We start from the raw sequence: 21090 nt of genomic DNA, 5'->3' as shown, positions 1-21090 counted from the left end.
TTGCTCTGATCAATACTATTTTTATTTCATTTTTCCTAAAATATTTGTTAATAATAGAGGTCAAGAATAAATGTTAGGTCATTCAGCATGGTGATTGCACTATTACTGATCCGTTTAAATAAGTGATTTCATAACTTTTCAAGTTTTTCGATGGCTTTATTCATAATATAATTTTTAGCTCTGCAGAACTTTGCAAAAAATATATCGATTTCTACAACAGATTTTACGGAAAATCGTAAATAATGTAAAATTGTTTCTAAATATCGCTTAATTTCCTTGAATCCTTCTTTTTTTCTTCGACATTTTCCATTATGAGTTCGTATTTTTAATCCTCCACAGTTTTCTATACCCCTAGTCACCTTCTCAAAGCCGGTGTGTCTCTTCGTCTTCTTACTGGACATTCCCATTTAATTACTCTTTTTGATAGCTATGGCTTGATATTGTTTAAACATGACGGTACTATTCAAGTGCTCTGTTTTCCAATTCTTTTGTTATTGAGCATTCTACTTGTATCTGATTTCATATTTTATCAGTCATTATTCTGTTTCATCTAGAAGTTTAAAGACATTTTGTCATAAAGTTCAATTCGACTGTTCTTATTTTATTTTTGTATTGTTTTTGTCAGTAGCCATACTTCCTCTTTGGAAAGGGTAATGTTTTCTACGGTGCTGAAAAGATTTATTTGGTGAGAATGTTGTTTCATATCAGCCTATGAACTGCTTTTGTAGCTTGCTTCCTCCAAACTATTTTCATTTCTATACCTCGTAGACGTGTATCAGCTCTATGTACCTATCACCGATCCTAAATACTTTAAAGTCTGGCAACTTTAGGTAATCTTGTATTCTACCGTCTTTTCCCCGACGTTTATTTCTCTCATTGCTTCTCATAGTTGTTTCCTGGATACACTGTCATGTGCTTTTTCCAAATCTATTAAGATCATGTGTATTTCAATATTTTTCTCTTTGTTTTTCTCAATGAATTCTTTTATGATACTTATATTATTCCAGATAAGTCCAGACATAGTACAAGAATCCAGATTTTTCTTTACAGTAGCTATCTATATATTGTTCTGAAGCTATTTTCTTGTGGCATTTTAAATTAATTACTATTTAAATGGGAATAAGCCACAATTAAAGGTTAAAATACATTTATTGACGTTTCAATTTCCACTTCGGAAATCGTTCTCAAAATATAAACATTAGTAAATTAAACAAATTTTGTTTTTGTTACTTAGTGAAAAATTCTTCTAATAATTTAATTTTATCTGACTCATCTATATTGACAATTCAGACATACATTATACATTTTAAAGTAGACGACTTTAAAATGATATTGGCAATATTGTTGAGTTGCGTTCCTGGGACGACTTTACTTATAAGATAGTTCATTCGATTACATGAAATCAACTTTAACTTGAGAATATCCGTCAGAAAAAATCATAACATGTAATTCGTCTTTAAAAAGACAAATACATGCCATGATGACAGTAAAACTCTCCTGTTAGTGATTCCATAGTAAATTATGAGGGAAAAACCAGGAAAAAAACCTCATAATACTATCCCGACATGGTAAATGATAAATGATATAAACGATAAAGAAGAGACAATAACATTTACCATGGAAAAGGAATATAATAACACATTACCTTTTCTGGATGTTTTAATCTCTAAGAACGATACTGGATACGAAACTCAGGTGTATAGAAAACCAACACACACCAACAGATATTTAAATTTCAAATCAAATCACAATATTAATATTAAAAAGGGAATCATTAAATCCTTATACGATAGAGCCAAAATTACTTGTTCTAACGAAAATTCGTTCTTGGAGGAGAAACATTTGTTAACATCTGTTTTATTAAAAAATGATTATCCTTTATCGTTTATAAATAAGGAATTTTCAACAATCGATCGAATAGAACAAATCAACTTAGAACGAGATCCTACAGCATATACAAGGAATAATACGAGGAAAATAACAATACCATACATAAAAGGATTATCGGAAAAGCTAAAAGGATAGGAAATAAATTCAACATTTCAACAACATTCAAAACAACAAACACGTTGAGATCTATTTTGTCCAAAACCAAACCTAACAATGAACAAGAAAGGACAAAGAATTGCATTTATAAAATACCTTGTGAATGCGATCAGTTTTATTTAGGTGAAACATCAAGGCCATTAAATGTTAGAATAAGTGAACATCAATCCTATATTAAAAATAGAGAATTTGATAGATCTCAAATATGTAAACATGCATGGGATAATGAACATAGGGTTCAATGGAATGATTCAAATATAGTCCTAAAAGAAACGGATGGTAAAAAGAGAAAAATCAAAGAAGCGGCTCTAATTATGCTAAATGAGACCAATTGTGTCGCGAATTCCTCGGCAGAATGTAGTAGGATCTGGTTACCCATATTGAAAGAGGAAGTTATTAAAAGGAAAATACCATTATTGGTAAGTCAGTAACATATGGAGAATGCATCATTTATATATTTTTTAAATAACAAACATATAAAATCGGAATTTGGTATTTATTGAAGGTAAACTAAATGCAAGATCAAATACTTACCATGTCGGGATAGTATTATGAGGTTTTTTTCCTGGTTTTTCCCTCATAATTTACTATGGAATCACTAACAGGAGAGTTTTACTGTCATCATGGCATGTATTTGTCTTTTTAAAGACGAATTACATGTTATGATTTTTTCTGACGGATATTCTCAAGTTAAAGTTGATTTCATGTAATCGAATGAACTATCTTATAAGTAAAGTCGTCCCAGGAACGCAACTCAACAATATTGGCAATATCATTTTAAAGTCGTCTACTTTAAAATGTATAATGTATGTCTGAATTGTTAATATAGATGAGTCAGATAAAATTAAATTATTAGAAGAATTTTTCACTAAGTAACAAAAACAAAATTTGTTTAATTTACTAATGTTTATATTTTGAGAACGATTTCCGAAGTGGAAATTGAAACGTCAATAAATGTATTTTAACCTTTAATTGTGGCTTATTCCCATTTAAATAGTAATTAGCTATCTATATGTTGTTCTATTTTACCTTTTATTTCTAAGGAAAAGATTTTGGCAATCGAAGGCTTAACACTAATCCCTCTATAGTTGTTAGTCGTACTCTTATCTTCTTTTGCTTTAATATGAAGGATGAGGGTCATAAATTCCATTTACGTGGAATGTCTTTTACTCTCTCAATAACACATCCATATTTCCAAATTTCACCTTCATATTTTAATAATTCCATTTGTCTGATTTCTGGTCCGGGTGCTTTGTTGTTTTTGGCTTTTTTTTAAATACTGTGTTGATATCTTCTTCTATGATTTCAGCTTCGTCATTCATTGTTGTCGTAATATCGTATGTCTTATATTCGGATATATTTTCTTGTAGTATGTTAGGTTATGTTCAATATAAGTGAGCGCTTAATCACCTTTCCACTCGACCTAAAAGATCTATAGTCCAATAGTAACAATAACAATAATAATTCTGAATTACCTAATTCAATCTTCTGAGCCTCAAATTTATTTAAAATATACCTATATACTGTATAAAAGCTTTAGATTTGCAATGCATTTCAATGCATAAACATAAACGAAAATAAACGTCGAATAACATCTACTATATTTATCAACACAACCAAAAAATATTCGTTTAAATTTTCCATCTCAGAATTTTAAGAACTGTCTACAATGATTGACAAGAGAATAGCAAATAACGGAAACGTAATTAAAGTACTTTGAGGGTGAATTCTAGAAACATTGTCCAGCACAAAATATTCCGTATCGGAATAATGATGTGCCGTATCGTTTGGAATAAAACCAGAAGAACGAACTACCGGTAAAATGTTTTAATATGATAACTAGAAAATCAGTGTTTTAAGAAAGTTATTTCCGTATTTTCGATTTGGAAATGCATCATAGCACATTTTTTAATACTTAAGATTACAGCGGTCTTTATACAGGACTATTCAAACGAAACAAATTATAAATATCGGTTCCTTGTCTCAGTTTTGTACAAAAGTTTATAAAAATAATATGACCACCCCGATAAACTTCAAATACAATACAACATAAAATGCAAATGAGCTGTGTCGTAAACACTGTACTGTTAATATTTTTAGGGATGCATGTTTATAGAAGTGTTACACAACACAGTCGTGTTTAGATCTATTTTCAAAGTATGTCAATAATATATTCTTAATATTTTTTTATTTTTAAATTAATTCCTGCTTGCAAGAAGTATTTTGTCATGCTTGTCTCAAATTTATAATTTCTTCTGTAATTAGGTTTTTTCCTGTCTTCTGTCAATACGTTCATATTTAGGTATTCTTACCAACACTTACCAATAAACATATTCTCTATCGCGCAAGTTTTCAGCTTTTTCAGATGACAATGAGTCATCTGTCTGGCAGTATCTCGGTAACATCTGTAGTTCCTCAAGGAGGCCATACTTCTCCACTTCTTTTTAATATCTTCGTTAACGACATCACTTCTTTTTTACTAAATAGCAAATATCTAATGCTAGCAAATGACTTGAAATTTTGGAAAGTTATAGATGGCCTAAAAGATCAAGCCTTGTTGCAAGATGACAGGCCGACTACAAAATTGGTGCAATCAGAACAAACTCCAATTACTTTACTTTACTTTACTTAATCAGTAGACCCATTTGTACCTTTCGGTGTTGGGCCGTTTAAAATACAATTCATTTAATTACAATATTTGACAGTCTTCTGAGGTGTGCTAGCTCTTAACGAACTTTCTCCATTCCTTCCTATTGGATGCCATCTGTGTTGCTTCCTGCCAAGTCTTACCCTTACTCTGCAGTATCTGCGAGATGTCACTGTTCCATTCTTTAATGGGTCTTCCTCTTCTGTTCTTCCCTATTGGTTTGGCGTCCCACACTCTTTTTACTTGTCTATTATTGTCCATCCGGGTTAGATGTCCGAACCATGCCAATTTTTTCTCTTTGATTAAGAGTCTCCAATTAAATGTAAAAAAATGTGGTTTCATAAGTTTTTCTCGTAAAGTCAATAAAATCAAAGCAAGCTATACTATTAATATAATCAGCCACTGAATTATATTTCTTCTATTCGGGATTTTTATGTTATTTTCAATGAGAAGCTTACTTTCTGTAATCAGATCCACACTATTTCGATAAAGGCAATGTTCCCCATCAAGCTCTACGTTACCACGTTTTCAATATTCCTTTCCACAGAACAACCTATGGTATTCACAACCCATTGGATAGATACATGGGGCTATTAAATGATCTCGATTTTGATATTTTCAATATAACTTTCAGTTAAAAATATTCTCGCTTTGTAATATGTATATTGGTATTGTTGAATTTTGTTCTGGTTATATTTTGTTTGTTTTTTTTTAATATGTAAGATTTTTAGTCTCATTTTTTAAACTTTTTGATATTGATTTATCCCGTGTATTAAATAAATAAATAAAATAAAACTTTTTTGTTTTTGTTTTTATTATTCAAATCATACTGTATAAATATACTTAATTATCAATTATTTATGATGCTTGACTTTTTGGACTAATTGTATGATTTATACTATATGATTTATACTTTTATATTATGTGATTATATGTTTTACCCAATAATTATATATCATGATTGCAAATATATATTCACCGTAAAGCTAAAATATGGAGTCTGATGATATCAGTATTGCTACTTCTTTACCTTCAAGGAATATCCGAACGACTGCAAATACCGATCTGATAAATATGAAAATGCCCGTACCCAAAAATAACTGAGTTACCAAACGCTCTGGACCATTTTACTACCTATTATAGACATTACTTTATATTAATGGGTGCATCATGTATACTTTTGAATAAGAATATTAGAGAAAGCAATATTATATGTACCGTTTTTATTAACATAACGATACCCCAAGAAAAGTGCCTTCCAAAGATCGAATAAGAACAAAATTACACTATTTTTGGCTATCAGGGTAATCCCTAAAAGTAATCATTCTGGCCTGTATAGAAAAATATAATCGGAGATAATACTACAACTTAGTTGCATATTGTGGAGATATAAAGAGACTCTGGCACCAAAAGCCAAAATATTTTTAGGCCATAATACTGAAAATGTCTTCTCCAAAAACAACAAAATTATCAAAAGCAAAATCATCTCTTCTGTAAAATTTTTTTATGATCAATAATTTCAAGGGTTAATAGTTAGATCTAGTTCAACAGAGGATAATGTTTTACAACAATTTTGTTTTAGTACGTGATTTAATACACATATAGATCAATACACAAGAGAATATGATCCAATACACCCACAACCATATTTTTCCGAAGATTTTGACAGAAAATTTAAAACACCCGTAGAAGCCTTATACAAAAAAAAGTGAAGTCGGTATTATGAAAGTAGAATTATGAAAGTGGTACAAAAACATTGGCAAAAGCAATAAAAAGAGAATTGATCAAACCTAGGTTGATTCAGTGCTTCCATATCGCTGCGAAGTTTAGATAATAAAAGAAGATGACAAAATACCACTTACAGCAGTCAATTACCATATCAAAATGCCTTTCTATGACCTGGCAGAGTTTCTAGAATAGGCTGGATTCGCAACGAAGAATCAGAAACAGAATGTTAGCACCAGAAACAATTATTGAGCGTATCTAGAAAAAAAGTTTTAGATGTCTAGCTGAGACAAAAGAGGCTGACCCCGTATGTCAGGAAGCGAGGGAATAAATCGTAATATGAGGGCTTATAATTTATAAAGACCTGGCCCAAAAAATGATGTCGACAAAGTTAGCTTATCCATTTTATAAGCGCAAATTCAGACCGAAACATTAATTTTTTGCTATTTTTTTCAAGGAAAGAGAAAATTGAATGCTCTATCCGTTACCGAGAAACAATGGCTATATCTCGGCAAGGAAAAGAGCAGTAGGGCCCATCTTGGTGGTATATTTTGTTACTAATTAATTGTTTTTAAATGGTACTTTATCCAATCCTCAAAACTACAAAAGATATATAGAAAATGAAACAATTTAATAGATAAGTTCAAGCGCCAGCTAGAAATATACCAGGTACGTATTCCCGGCATTAGTGCGAGACAGATACAACATATAGTGGTGGTAGCAGTACGCATCGAGCGTGTAATGTTAACAATTAAAAACAAGAGTTTTGCAATAAAATAATTTTGAAAAACACATCAAAATCTTGTACATGCATATTTAAACTTTATTTCAAGTACTTTCTAACTTTAAAAATAATGATTTTTTACTGAGTTGCAGAGCTTGAAAATGGCCGATTTCGCATTTTTTTTAAAATCAACTACTTATTATAACTTGAGATGTAAACCTGGAGACTTGTTGACCTATGACACTAAATTCATGTAAAATTAGAATTTCATCATTGTGCAGTGCTTCTGTTTTCCTTACAATTATTTCCTTAAACAGCTAAATTTCCATTTCTACAGAAGTCAGTACATTAAGGTTCTTATCAAACAACATTTAGAATATTTACAACCAGAATGACGACGAAGTCACATATATGACTTTTAAAATCAAACACTTTAATGTTAAAGGGACCACAAGTAGCATCTTGTGAATTTGGTTATGATGTTCTATATTGATGAAGATAACTTTATTTTGCTGCCTCCATAAATCATTCTAAGTAGTTAACTCTTTTATTTGTGTTTAATAATAGAGATTTAATAAAATTAGCCGATTGTAAATATTAAATCTATATATACAGACGGATTCTATGGATACAAAAAGTTACCAATGGTGAAGTACTTCGGAGCATAAGTAAACAAAAAAAATTACTCAGCATAAAGACAGAAAAATACAATACTTGGGTCATGTGTTGAGAGGTGAAAGATATGAATTACTCCAAATCATATTGGAAGGTAACATTCCAGACAAAAGATCAGTTGGAAGAGGCCAGAACTCGTGGCTGAAATACCTGAGGATATGGTTTGACCGCTCATCCACAGAAATCTTTCGTGAAGCAGTTCCCAAAGCTACAATTGCCATTTGGATCGCCAACCTTCGAAAGGAGACGGCGCAATAAGAAGAATAGGAAGAAAAAATATCAAATCATCAAAACAAATGGTATTATCTTGATGGCGGCCATAGTTCAGCGGCTATGTTACTGGTTTAACGAGCTGGGGGACCGGGTTTACTTCTTGGCAATGACAATATAAAATTGTTTAATTTCTAATTTAACTGAGTCGCCACCGTGCTTTCGAAGGGCACGAAAAGCCATCGGTCCTAGCTATGTAAGTGCTCGTTAAGTAATATTAGAGGCGCTTGCGCGACCTGAAAACCCTTACACTAGATCTAAGCCTAACGGTTACACGAACTTTACTTTATCTTGCTGCTTATTTCAGGAAAAGTAGCTTTTATTACTTCCGTAAAATATTTAAAATAAGCGGTGTCATTTTCGGCGACAATAACACTTTAGTGGTATTAGGACGATAATATCGGCGCCAAAGATTTCGAAAATTAGGAAACAAGATTGTGGATTGGATCAACGAAAAATAGAAATGTTTGTATTTCTTCTGCTTCTTCTACTTTTTTCTAGACATATTACATATTCTTCTATTATTCTAGTGGATTATCGTTACTAATCTCTTTCTAGGTCGACCTATGTTTCTTCTTTCGATTCATAATTTATCTCCGGATATTCTTACTATTCTATTATCTGCCATTAAATTATCTTATCTTGCACGTGTTTCCGATCTATCCCTCAGTATCTTTCCTGTTGTTCTTAGGATTTTCATTACACTTGTTTTCAGGTATCTGCCTAATGCGCTAGTTTCTGGTCTAATTTTAGCGGTATACCTATGTAGTGATACGAGTTTTTTTTTGTTTCCTAGTTTAGATATTTGGTTCTCCATATTGTATCGTAAGGTAATCGAGACTGCAAAAGACTATGAGGCAGTGGTTTCCACTAGCCGTGAGCTGTAGATATCCGATAATACGTAAACTGTGATTCAACGCAGATGGTAGGTGTGAAAACTACCGCACACTGTCACTAATAACACATGCTAGTAAAATCTTGTTGCATATCATCAAACACAGATTAACAACCTATCTGTATTACCAAATACCTCAGGAACAAACAAGGTTTGTAAAGGTACACGGGAACAAATCCTGAACCTGAGACAACTCATTGAAAAGTCTAGAGAATTTCAAGTACCTATGATTATATGCTTCGTTGACTGCCAGAAGGAATTTGATTGTGTAAGCTGGATAAATCTGAGGTCCATTTTAATAGAAATGAGTCGGGACCCTATCTAACGACGATAACCGTAAAGCAGAACTTCGGAGACTTATTGTTATGGCAAAAAATGCGATGTCTAACTAAAGTTTGGAAAGACAGATTTATCTCTCAAAATATCAAGATGAAACTGGTGAATGTCCTTGTATTCTCAATATTTCTATACGGGACAGAGACTAGACTCTACTGCTGGAGAAGAATGCTGTGCATACCTTGGACAGCTCATAAGACAAACGTTTCCATTCTAAACCAACTGGCTGTCCACAATATGTCTGCAACGTATTGTGCAATTTTTTGGTCACGTGGTTCGCAGAGGTGACGAGAGTTTGGAGAGATTAATTGTTTCTGGAAACGTTTCGGGGAGAAGATCAAGAGTACGATCACCAACGAGATGGTCCGACCAAATTAAGAATATAGCTGGAAACTCATTCTGCAAAGCTCTTAGAGCAGCTGAAGATAGAGACCAATGGAGAAAAATTGTTAGTAATATTGGAAAAAATCACGATCCTCAGTTATGGGGACACGACAAGAGAGAGATTGTATCGCTAATGCATCATACTGTTCTCATTTTTACCTTTGCCACTTGTTTCCTGACTTCTTTCTAGATATTTTTTACCTGATACATTGATTCAAAGTTTTATAGGTCGATATACTTAAATATTAAATATCTGCTAACGGAATTTATCACCAATAGAAAGAAATATTTAACCGGCCAACAATTTAATCTGCCATTTCGAAAAGTGCACATGTTCATTAATTAAAACTTTTGTTTGGAGAATCGATCGAGCAATCGAAGTGTAAACACGGTATCAGTTATAGCAATTAGTGATAATTGAATTTTTAATTTTACCAAGTTTAAAATAATTATTCATAATTTTTATCTACTTATAGTTAATTTTCCTAATCAAATAAGTATGTAGTGATAAGTAGTAGTGAGTGCAGTCTCTTTGCATCTTTAAAACTAAAGTAAGATGCACAATTATTATTTTATTTTGAAGTAAATAAACAATCTACTAAAGTAAGAAATAAAAACAAAGACAGGTTTCTTATTAATAGTTTTCGTGCCTCTTATCAGTCTGATTTGCTTCAAGGCAGGTCCGGCCTGAGGGGGTACAAATAGTTATTTGGAAATAATGGAACTTCAAAATAATGCTGCAATTATTACTGTCAACAATACTAACAATCAACAACAAAGTTACTCAAGAGCTCTTACCCAACCGAAATTCCCTTTAAAAAATCAAGCTATAGTTTTCAACTCCCTTAATGGAATAAAACTAGAAGAATATCTTATATCCATCGGAACGAAAATTAGTCCGAAAAATATACTTTTCTCGTCTAGGATATCTAACAATAGAATATGTGTTTATCTATCCAGTGTGGCAAAGGTCGATGAATTCATGAACACTGACAATGGAATAATTACAGTAAATTCAGAACAAATTCAAACTCGCAGATTCATTACTCCAAGCCAACGCTTATTATTATCTAATGTGTGTCCATCTATCCCACATGATTGTATAGAACAAGAACTCCGAGAACAAGGCTATAACTTAGTATCTCCTTTAAATTTTCTCAGAATTGGGACAACCAACCCTGAGTATAAACACATTCTTAGTTTTCGTCGTTACATCTATATATCACCTCCCAACAATACGGTCCCAGACTCGATTTTATTATCTCATGATAACATATCATATCGTATTTTTTTGTCTCATGAAAGCCAGCTGTGTTCAAAGTGTAATCAAACAGGTCATTTCTCAAACAATTGCTTAACTGCAGTAAGTCAAGAGCCTACAAACAATACCAACATCCCTACCTCACCAAATGAAATCCCTATCATGACAACTGTACAAGTAAATGAAAAATCTTCACCTTCTCAACCTCTAACCCATAACATAGCACCAAATACACAAAATAATAATAACGATATAGATAAACAACCAACCACAGACATATCTACGCCTTCCCCAAAAATAAAGGAATCAGAAAATGTACAACAAACAGGTTCCAAACGCAGTATTACAGACGTAATAACACCTCCTCCGTCCTCACAAACTGAAGTTATATTTTTAGTACCAACTACGCAGAGAAAGAAGAAATCCAAAACTGATGCTGAAGAAGAATCATGCTTGCCCAAAACACATGAACCAAAATCTAATGAAATACCGCCGTTACTGGAACCAACTAGGAAAATATTCGAAGAAGAATCGCTTAAACTCAGTTTTGATGAAATCGTCGATTTCTTTGTAAATGTGAAAGGAAACACAGATCCGTTAAGCTTAGTTAAAACATATACCGAGAATGTTCATGATTTTTTGAACCTATTAGCTAAAATTCATCCTTATTACAAAGACCGAAGAATGAAAAACAGAAGCACGAGAATAAGACGTAAGATTATGAAGCAACTAAAAATGGACCCGATAGCAATGAAGATATATCTAGAAGAAGAATCCGACACCTCTGTCGATTCAGCGTAAAGTACATAGTAAATAGAAGCAATGGCGTCCATAATACAATGGAACGTAAACGGTTTCTTCAGCCGTTACGAAATGCTAAAGCATATTATCTCTGAAATCAACCCAATGATACTTTGTTTACAAGAAACCAACTTTAAGGATTCCAGCCATGCATTCAAGTTTCAAAAATACTCAAACTTTTTCAAACACAGACAAAACGCTGATATAGCCAGTGGAGGGGTTGCTATTTACGTCGATAAACAATATGAAGCCCAGCAATTACAAATCAACACACATAGCTTTGAAGCAGTAGCGATTACAGTAAACATGGAACAAACAATCAATATTTGCAACATATATTTACCTCCTGATCAAATTATAGTCCAAGAAGATTTTGATAATCTACTGCAACAAATCCCCAGCCCCCGCATTATTTTAGGCGATTTTAATTCACACAATCCTATGTGGGGTTCAACAAAAACTAACGCTAGAGGCAAGATTGTGGAATTTTGTATGACCTCACAAAATCTTAATTTGTTAAACGATGGTAGACCCACCAGATTTAGCATTCAAACGGGTAGTCAGTCGGCCATCGACATATCTTTATGTGATCCAATGTTATCCCCAACACTAGAATGGGACGTTATCCCGTACCTATACGGAAGTGACCACTATCCCATTAAAATTACGTTTCCACAACAAAAAAATAACAATATTACCACAACCCCATCGAAATGGAATACAAAAAATGCAGACTGGGAGAACTTTACAAAATACATACAAAATGAAATAAACAACATAAAAGATATTACTCTTAATGACATAGATAAAGACCTAGATACCTTCATATCAATAATTAAAAAAGCAGCAGAAAATCATATTGGAAAAACAAAAACACTAAAATATCATAAACCTTTACCATGGTGGACCACAGAATGCAAAGAAGCAGTAAAAACGTATAAAAGAGCCTTCAATAGGTATAATCATCACAAAACTAGTGAAAATATGGTAGAATACAAAAAACGTCGAGCAGAAGCTAGATATATTCTCAAAAAATGCAGGAAAACATCATGGCAAAAATTCGTTGCAAGTATAAATAGTTCTACCCCAGCAAGTAAAGTGTGGCAAAATATAAGGAAAATATCTGGAAAAAAATGTTCAAATAAAATACCTTTCCTGGCAAAAGATAACAAAATTATAAGCGACCGAAAAGAAATTGCGGAGCTATTCGCCGGTGAATTTGAGTCAAATTCAAGTAACGATAACTATTCACCGGAATTTAAGCTCAAGAAACAAAGCATAGAAAAAACGAAGTTGGAATACTACTCTCAAGATGATAATATACTAAATGTGCCAATTACAATGCAAGAACTAAGGGATGCCCTAATGTCAACTAAAAACTCCGCTCCAGGTCCAGACGGCATACCATTAATTTTTTTGTTAAACCTACCAGAAAGTGGAATGTCTTGGCTACTAAAATTATACAATTTTATATGGACAAATCAGGTCTTTCCATCTGTATGGTCGGACAGCATTATAATTCCTCTGCTCAAGCCCAACAAAGACAGAACAAAGGTAGACTCGTACCGTCCTATATCACTCACTAATGTATCCTGCAAAGTTCTAGAAAAAATTATAAACAAAAGACTATTGTGGTACTTAGAACAAGAAAAACATTTAATTCCACAGCAAAGTGGCTTCCGTCAAAATAGATCATGCGTAGATAATCTATTAGATTTAGAATCAGAGATACACGAGGGTTTTGCAACTAATCAAGAAACCATCGCAGTGTTTTTCGATATTACCAAGGCGTACGATACAGTTTGGAGGTTTAACATTATATCAAAATTACACAAATGGGGAATCAGGGGTAATATGCTAAGATTCATAGAAAACTTTCTTCAGTCAAGAGCTTTCTCTGTGCGCGCCGATAATTCCACTTCAACAAAAAGAATTCAGGAAAACGGAACACCTCAGGGATCAGTTATGAGCCCAACTCTCTTTCTTGTCGCTATCAACGATATACTGGATCATTGCTCCCCGCTAGTTAAGGGAAGACTATATGCCGATGATCTGGTTCTATTTGCAAAGGGCAAGAATATAAAAATGGTTCAAAAACACTTACAAGAATCCATTTACAAACTAGAGATATGGTCTACATCAGTAGGTGTACAATTCTCCACACTAAAAACAAGATGCATGATTTTCTCAAGAAGGCACCGGATGCAAAGAACTACACTAAAGCTGTGTGGCAAGCCGCTGGCATTCTCAGACAAAATTAATTTTCTCGGAATGGTATTCGACCAAAAACTAACATGGAAACATCATATTTCAGAAATAAAAAAGTCTTGCCAAAGTGGATTAAACGTAATGAAAACATTATCAAATAAAAAATGGGGAACCGACGAAACCACATTATTAAATATTTATAAGTCACTTGTTAGATCAAAAATAGATTATGGGGCTATTGTATATGACTCGGCTAAAAAACACGTTACCAATCAACTTGAAATCATTCAAAACACAGCACTTCGGATCGCCACAGGTGCATTTAGAACCACACCCGTTAAGAATCTCCAATGTCTTACAGGAGAACCACCTCTTACCCTACGAAGGAAGTATCTAAGCCTTTCGTATGCATCTTCAGTTGCCAGTAACAAATTCCACCCAGTGTTTCGAAATACATTTACGGACCGGTATCTAGAAGCTTATAAAAAAAGTAAGTTCGATCCACCTTTCTATGAAAGAGTCCGAAGAAATTTAAAAGATCTGCAACTGCAAATTCCTGACCTCTATCCTTCAAATCTAAAAACTCCCCCTCCCTGGTTAATCATGATTCCCGAGATTAATACGACACTACTCCAATATCACAAATCAGAGACATCACCAAATGTAATCAGACAGTCATTTTTAAAAGAACTCGAGACTTGCGGGGAAAGTTTTTGCATTTATACAGATGCCTCCAAATCTGCAAACGACGTAGGAGCAGCATTTGTCACTCCACATGAATCCTTCCAATTTAAATTAAGGTCGGCCACCTCTATATACTCAGCAGAGTTATATGCAATATTACAAGCCCTCATTCATATCAAAAGTACAAAACAGTCTTCCTCCGTCATTATCTCAGATTCTCTAAACTCGTTAACAACAATTGATCAACTATTCACTAAGAACCCTATAGCCTTACTTATCAAGAAAGAACTTGCAGCCTTACAAGAAACTGGTTCCGAAGTCAAATTTATATGGGTTCCATCTCACATGGGAATACAAGGTAATGAAAAAGCAGACCTCCAAGCAAGGGAAGCTTACAAAAACGATCATGCTACAATAGTGTCAAAGACTATTTCCAGTGATATAAAACAGTTCGTCAAAGAAAAAGTGATCAGTGCGTGGCAAAATGAGTGGAATTTATCGGAATCTAAACTAAAAGAAATTAAATCGACAGTGAGTCCGTGGCGCCTAGTGAACTTAAAAAGAGCTGATCAAGTCAAAATCTCTCGACTTCGATTAGGTCATACCAACATTACGAATAAGTACCTAATGAATAAGGAAGACATTCCAGTGTGTGATTACTGTCAAATCAACATTACTGTTAAACACCTCTTAACAGAATGTGGAAAATATACAGTCAACAGACAAAATAACAATATTTCCAACAATTTAAAAACAGTATTAGGTGAACATTTAAACATCAAAGACTTAATTAATTTTCTTAAAGATACATCTTTATATAATTTAATCTAATGTAAAAACTAATGTCGCTAATGACCCAAGTGGTTGAAGCGACTATTTTCTTTGTAAATAAAAAAAAAAAAAAACTTTTGTTTCTTTTCATCAGAAAAGAGCATAAATCCAGGAGTGCCATTTTAAAACAGACTTTAATTTTTGGTTGCCTTTTATGTTGATTTGTTGTATATGAAGAAGTGCTCTTTTCACAGAAAACATGTAAAATGCTTCAAGAAATAAAATTACACTAACAAGTGATAGTTATAAAATGTGTTACTTATGTCCTATAGAAATGACGAGTTTAATTTTTGTTTCACAAAAAAAATTATGAAATGAAACAATGGTGAAGGCTTCTAATGAACTGTCGGTAATGTTGGCTTGTACTCAAAACCATATTCTGATCTGATGAGAGGAAATCTTGTCGGTTAATACTTTAAAATAATAATAATAACAGTAGATGATAAAAATATAAAGAATCTACCAAACAAAATATATTTATCCAACAATATTTTCACGTGTTGATATTTTCTCAAATATGTCTTAAATTTTTTTACAAAATCATAATTGTCATCCATCTGAGATCCTAATGAGAATTGTTGACATACAGAACCAAACTGTACTTAAAAATTAATACGAGGAGCTGCCATTCATTAAAATTATATAGAATTGAGATCAACGGTATCCAAAATTTATTAAATGGGATCACAATTAAAATCTAAATATAAGTCAAAATTAACAGATATGTGCCAAAACTCTTAATTGTGCTTTTTTAAAAATGAACTCGTAATTGAAATGGAAACTAATTGTTTTCGTAAAAAAACTACAAATCCAGAAGCCACTATAATTAAATAATAAGCATTACAAAACTATAAAATTTTATTATCAATAAAGCCTACTTTTGTTTTATTTATTATAGTATTTTTTAACTCTCACTTTTCGCGAAACGTGCACAAAATCCAAATGATATTTTTCTTCTATAATAAAGGGACCACCATATTTTTTGTAAAATTGGAAAAATTGTCAATGGAACGTATATATTTTTTAAAGATTGGGCTAAAACTTAAAATGGGCGGTTAAATAAAAACTGATTGTATAATATTAAATCTCTACCTATACAAAATGCTAAATAAAAAAAATGTTTTTATTTTGTCCGAAATTTTTTTAAATTATTTGTCGCCGTTTTGTAACATTCGTGGGAACTAAATAAAAAGTAGTATATTTCGAATTTTTCTTAAATAATATACAATAATAGCATTTATATGACAAACCTTAAAATATTGTTACTCCAAGTAATCCAAAAATTTATAAAATTTTCACCAAACAAAACAAAATTCACTCGCGGTAACACAACGTTTTTGATTCGTTTCAAAAATTTATGTCCACATATTGTCCCAAAATCCCAAAAATATAAATTTTACTCGATAAAAAAGTTAATAATTATGAAATGTTCACCCACTTTCAGTCCTGTGAATATCTTCCGGTATAAATATCTCACCGCTCGTCTTCTGTTTAATCGTCCGGTGTGCGGTCCTCGTTGGACTGGTAAGCTACGACTTCGCCTTCTACCAGCGATCTAGTCGGATTTGGGCCCGTTTCCCACTTGTTTCGGTCCTCACTTGTTTCTCTCTCGATGACTACGATGATGATATGAGGGGCACTCTTGATTTCGCTGGAGACAGCAAGAACGGTTAAGATTTGATAAGAGGGTTGGTTGGGCAAGGTGTAAAGTGTCTTGGGATTTCTATAGGGTGAATCAAATATGAAATTTGATTTATTAGAAAATAGGTCGATCTAAAGTATTCGAAAAAATTTAATTACTTTTTATGTACATATGCTATGACATTAGAAAAATAAATAGAACATTTTCATCACCGCAAAAAAATATGTTTTAGAACTCCTATTTGTAACTCCTTTAGACAGTTCTAATTGTACTTTTTAATCTATTTTCTTGTTAAGGCTGGGTTCGTTGAGGAAAATCTTTTTAAAAACTTGATTTCCGATAATGGTAAAGGCTTAACAATAGGGACAAAGAAAGACAGTTTTTTTAGGCTTCGTGATAAATAATAGTAATACTAGAACAATTTTACGAAATAAATTGATATACCTCATTAATATGCTACAAAAATTAAAACGGTCATTCATTTTCTACCAACAAGGTACTTGTTTGTCGTTAGTCGAATATATTTACCTGAGACCACTACAGATAATAAAACAATGAAAATATAACCAAAACTAAACATATTAAGATTTACATTAAAACTAAGGGAAGTAGGTATATAAAGAAAATTTTCTCAAAAACTTTTTACGCTAAGTATTAGACCAACGTACAGATGCGAAAACAAAATAGGCTCAAACTTTAAAAGTAATCATCCTTCTTTAAATTAGCTTGCCTTTAAAGACACTGTTTACATAAGATATATTTTAAGAAATCACAACAGTTAATAAAACTCTCTGTCCTTGACACAAGGGGTGCCGAATCACAGGTTCTTCTTCTTTGAGTACCGTGCCCAAGTTTTAGGCGTGGGTAGCTTTCATGACGATTTGCCGACATTGTTTTCGATCTCGCGCAGCATGTGATAATTCATCTGCTGATAAGCCAGTCCATTGACGAAGGTTTCGGAGCCATGAGTATTTCTTCCTACCAATTCCTCTTTTTTCCGTCGATCTTTCCGTTTAGTATCAACTGAATTATCCTGTATCTTCTTCCTCTCATTATATGCCCCAGATATTCGAGTTTTCTTTTTTTTTTATCATCTTTATTAAGTCGCCTTCACCTTGACCTACTCTGTTGAAGACTTCTCAGTTTGAAATGTGTTGAACCCATGATATTCTGAGCATTCTACTATATAAACACATCTTAAAGGCTTCTAATTTGTTCATCATGTTAACCTTCATAATCCAGGTTTCACATCCATACAGTAATACAGGATACACATAACATTTTAGGAACTTAATTCTCAGCTGTAAGTTCAGCTGAGAATTGCTCAGAATAGATATAAGTTTAATAAATGTTCTTCTTGCAGTTTCTATAGGAATTTTAATTTCTTCATCCGAAATTAGTGTCTCGTTTATCCAACATCTTAGGTATTTTAAATGGTTAACTTTTATTATCGGTTCATTATTGACAATTAGTTGTATAGTACCGAGGTCTTGTTTACTAACTACAAGTAACTTTGTCTTTGTTGTATTTATGCTTAGTCGCGTTATTAAAGTATTCTCTAGTGACTCGATCTATAAAGAATTGAAGATATTAGATACTTTCAGCCATGATCGCGGTTTCATCTGCATATCTGATGTTGTTAATAGTTTCTCCCCCGATTCGAACTCCACATTGCCCTTTCAAGGCTTCGTTAAAAATTATTTCTGTGTAAACGTTTAACAATTGGGGACAAAGTTGGGGACAACACACAACCCTGTCTAACACCTCTTTGAATACAAATTTTGTCTGTTTCTTTGTTGTCTACCAAAATAGAAGCTTCTTGATTCCAATATAGATGTTGTAAAAGTCTCAGATCTTTATCATCTATTCCAATCATTTCTAGATATTCGAACAGCCTACCATGTTGAACCCTATCAAACGCCTTCTCAAAATCTATAAAATAGACGTAAATTAGTTTCTGTACTTCCCATGATCTTTGAAGTAGTGTTAGCATTGAGAACGAAGCTTCCCTTGTTCCCAATCCTTCTCTGAAACCGAATTGTTTATTTCCCATTGTGTCTTCACATTTCTGTTTGATTCTATTAAGAATTATCCTAAGAAGTAGCTTGAGAGAGTGACACATGAGACTAATTAGTTTTAAAGTCTTTACATGATGTATTAGGTTTTTTTGGAAGTGAGATAAATGTAGACTCCAACCATATTCGTAGCAGTGTTCCAGTTTCGTATATGTGGTTATAAATGTTTGTTAGTTCTGAGACATTGTCGTCATCTAGAAGTTTGAGCCTCTTTGATGGTATTTGGTCAGGGCCTAGAGATTTCCCATTTTTGCTTTGTTTGATGGCTTTCTCTACTTCTGCTTTTAAAATACTAGGACCAGTATTCGTATACTTTGTGGTGTTAAGTGGTGGCCTCGTATCTAGGAAGAGCTCTTTTATGTAGTTGGTCCATTCTTCCTTTTTTTCGTTTAAGTCCAGAATAATTTTACCTTTGGAGTTTCTCATAAAGTGAGGAGTTCTTTTTCTCTGACTGTAGGTAATTTCTTTCAGTTTTTTGTGGATATTAAACTCGTCATGTTTTCTTTGTAGTTCTTCCATCTCACCACATCTCTATTACATCCAGGCCTCTTTTGCCCGCTTAACCTCGTATCTTATTTGTCGATATATTTCTCTATATCGAGTCTCACCTTTATTTTTACAATTTCTTCTTTGCCGAATAAGGTCTAGTATGTTATCGGTCATCCAATTCTTTTTCTTTACTGGCTCTTTTTCTGATTTCAAAACTTCGTCTGCTATGGTAACCATAGCGGAATTCATTATATCTATATTTTCTCCGATATTTTCTTGTTCAGATCTTTCTAACTGTTTTTTAATTTCATGATTTATCTTATTTCCGAACTTACCAGCTATTTCGGCACTTCTTAAGAGTCGATTATTATGTTTTTTCTTAGCTGTTGCTGTATTTATTACTTTTAATTTTAATTTGAATCCAGCACAGAGCAGATTATGATTAGTCACTGCGTCTGCACTTGGAAATATTGCACTTGGGAATCACAGGTTGTTTTAGTCCAAATAATGAAAAGGACCTTTCCAGCATAGCATATCGTCCTGAAATTTAAAATGCTCCGTAAGCAAACAGCTTCCGTTGGGATTTTCCGGTGAGGACTACTTTTGAGGAGAAACACTATTACAGCGTGGGGAAATCAGAATATGGTAAGTGTATGGAGTTGTAAAAAGCTCTTAAAAGAAAAAGAGTGTAGACAAAATGATTGCATACAAGAGACGAATCTGAAAAAACAAAGAGCAACAGAACTAGGTGAAAGATACACATTTAGGAAAAGTATAAGTAGGAATGAAGTTGGTATTACTGCTGATGTAGAAATAAAAGAAAATTTTTAAATTAAAGCTTTCAATAATCGGTTAGCAGACATACTAAATTAGGGGAGAGAATCAGAATAGGGGGTGATTTTAATGTATCTGTGGGTCAATTGGATAGCACTTATGGCGATTATTAACATTCTATAAAAAAGTGGACAAAATCATTCTCAAATAGATTACAGGTATAGCGACTTGGTAAGAGACGCTGAGCCATGGCATGTCGAAAAAAGGGATTGCTATATATATATATATATATATATATATATATATATATATATATAATATATATATATATATATATATATATATATATATATATATATATATATATATAGTAAATTCTTAAATATTGGGGAAATCTGCAAGAAAAACTCTAATGAGTATCAATTGTTTCGCCGAACGTTTTCGCCAAAGAGAATTAATTTGGCTTCTTCAGGCGGCTGAAAGAGAAGAAATTATAATTAGCTATCATATATTATCTATTTAAAAAACACTGGAGATCTTACCGTAACTTAGAATTGTAGAGTTAGGATGTTAAAAAAACCTATATTATATTAACAACATAGTGGTTGTTCATGTATTATTAT

General features: G+C 32.7%; 2 protein-coding genes across 2 annotated transcripts in view; both read right to left on the bottom strand.

Annotated features, from left to right (window-relative positions):
* Ptr (patched domain-containing protein) overlaps positions 1 to 17093 on the bottom strand; it is a 274044-nt gene extending 256951 nt beyond the window's left edge. The window contains exon 1 of the mRNA XM_072523099.1: positions 16738 to 17093. The gene's annotated coding sequence lies outside the window, so the exon portion shown is untranslated. The remainder of the gene's footprint in view (positions 1 to 16737) is intronic.
* A 2162-nt stretch (positions 17094 to 19255) lies between these two features.
* LOC140433716 (uncharacterized) lies at positions 19256 to 19723 on the bottom strand. Its single transcript, XM_072521694.1, has one exon. It carries the CDS (start codon positions 19721 to 19723, stop codon positions 19256 to 19258), a length of 468 nt encoding a protein of 155 aa, XP_072377795.1.
* Between the last annotated feature and the right edge of the window lie 1367 nt (positions 19724 to 21090).

This window comes from Diabrotica undecimpunctata, chromosome 2 (assembly GCF_040954645.1).
Source record: "Diabrotica undecimpunctata isolate CICGRU chromosome 2, icDiaUnde3, whole genome shotgun sequence".
In the NCBI taxonomy this organism is placed as follows: domain Eukaryota; kingdom Metazoa; phylum Arthropoda; class Insecta; order Coleoptera; family Chrysomelidae; genus Diabrotica; species Diabrotica undecimpunctata.
The sequence above is the reverse complement of the archived record's forward strand: the minus strand, read 5'-3'. Positions and strand labels throughout refer to the sequence as shown.

Coding starts and splice junctions, on each gene's coding strand:
- LOC140433716 (XM_072521694.1), bottom strand. CDS start 19,723: ATGGAAGAACTACAAAGAAAACATGACGAGTTTAATATCCACAAAAAA.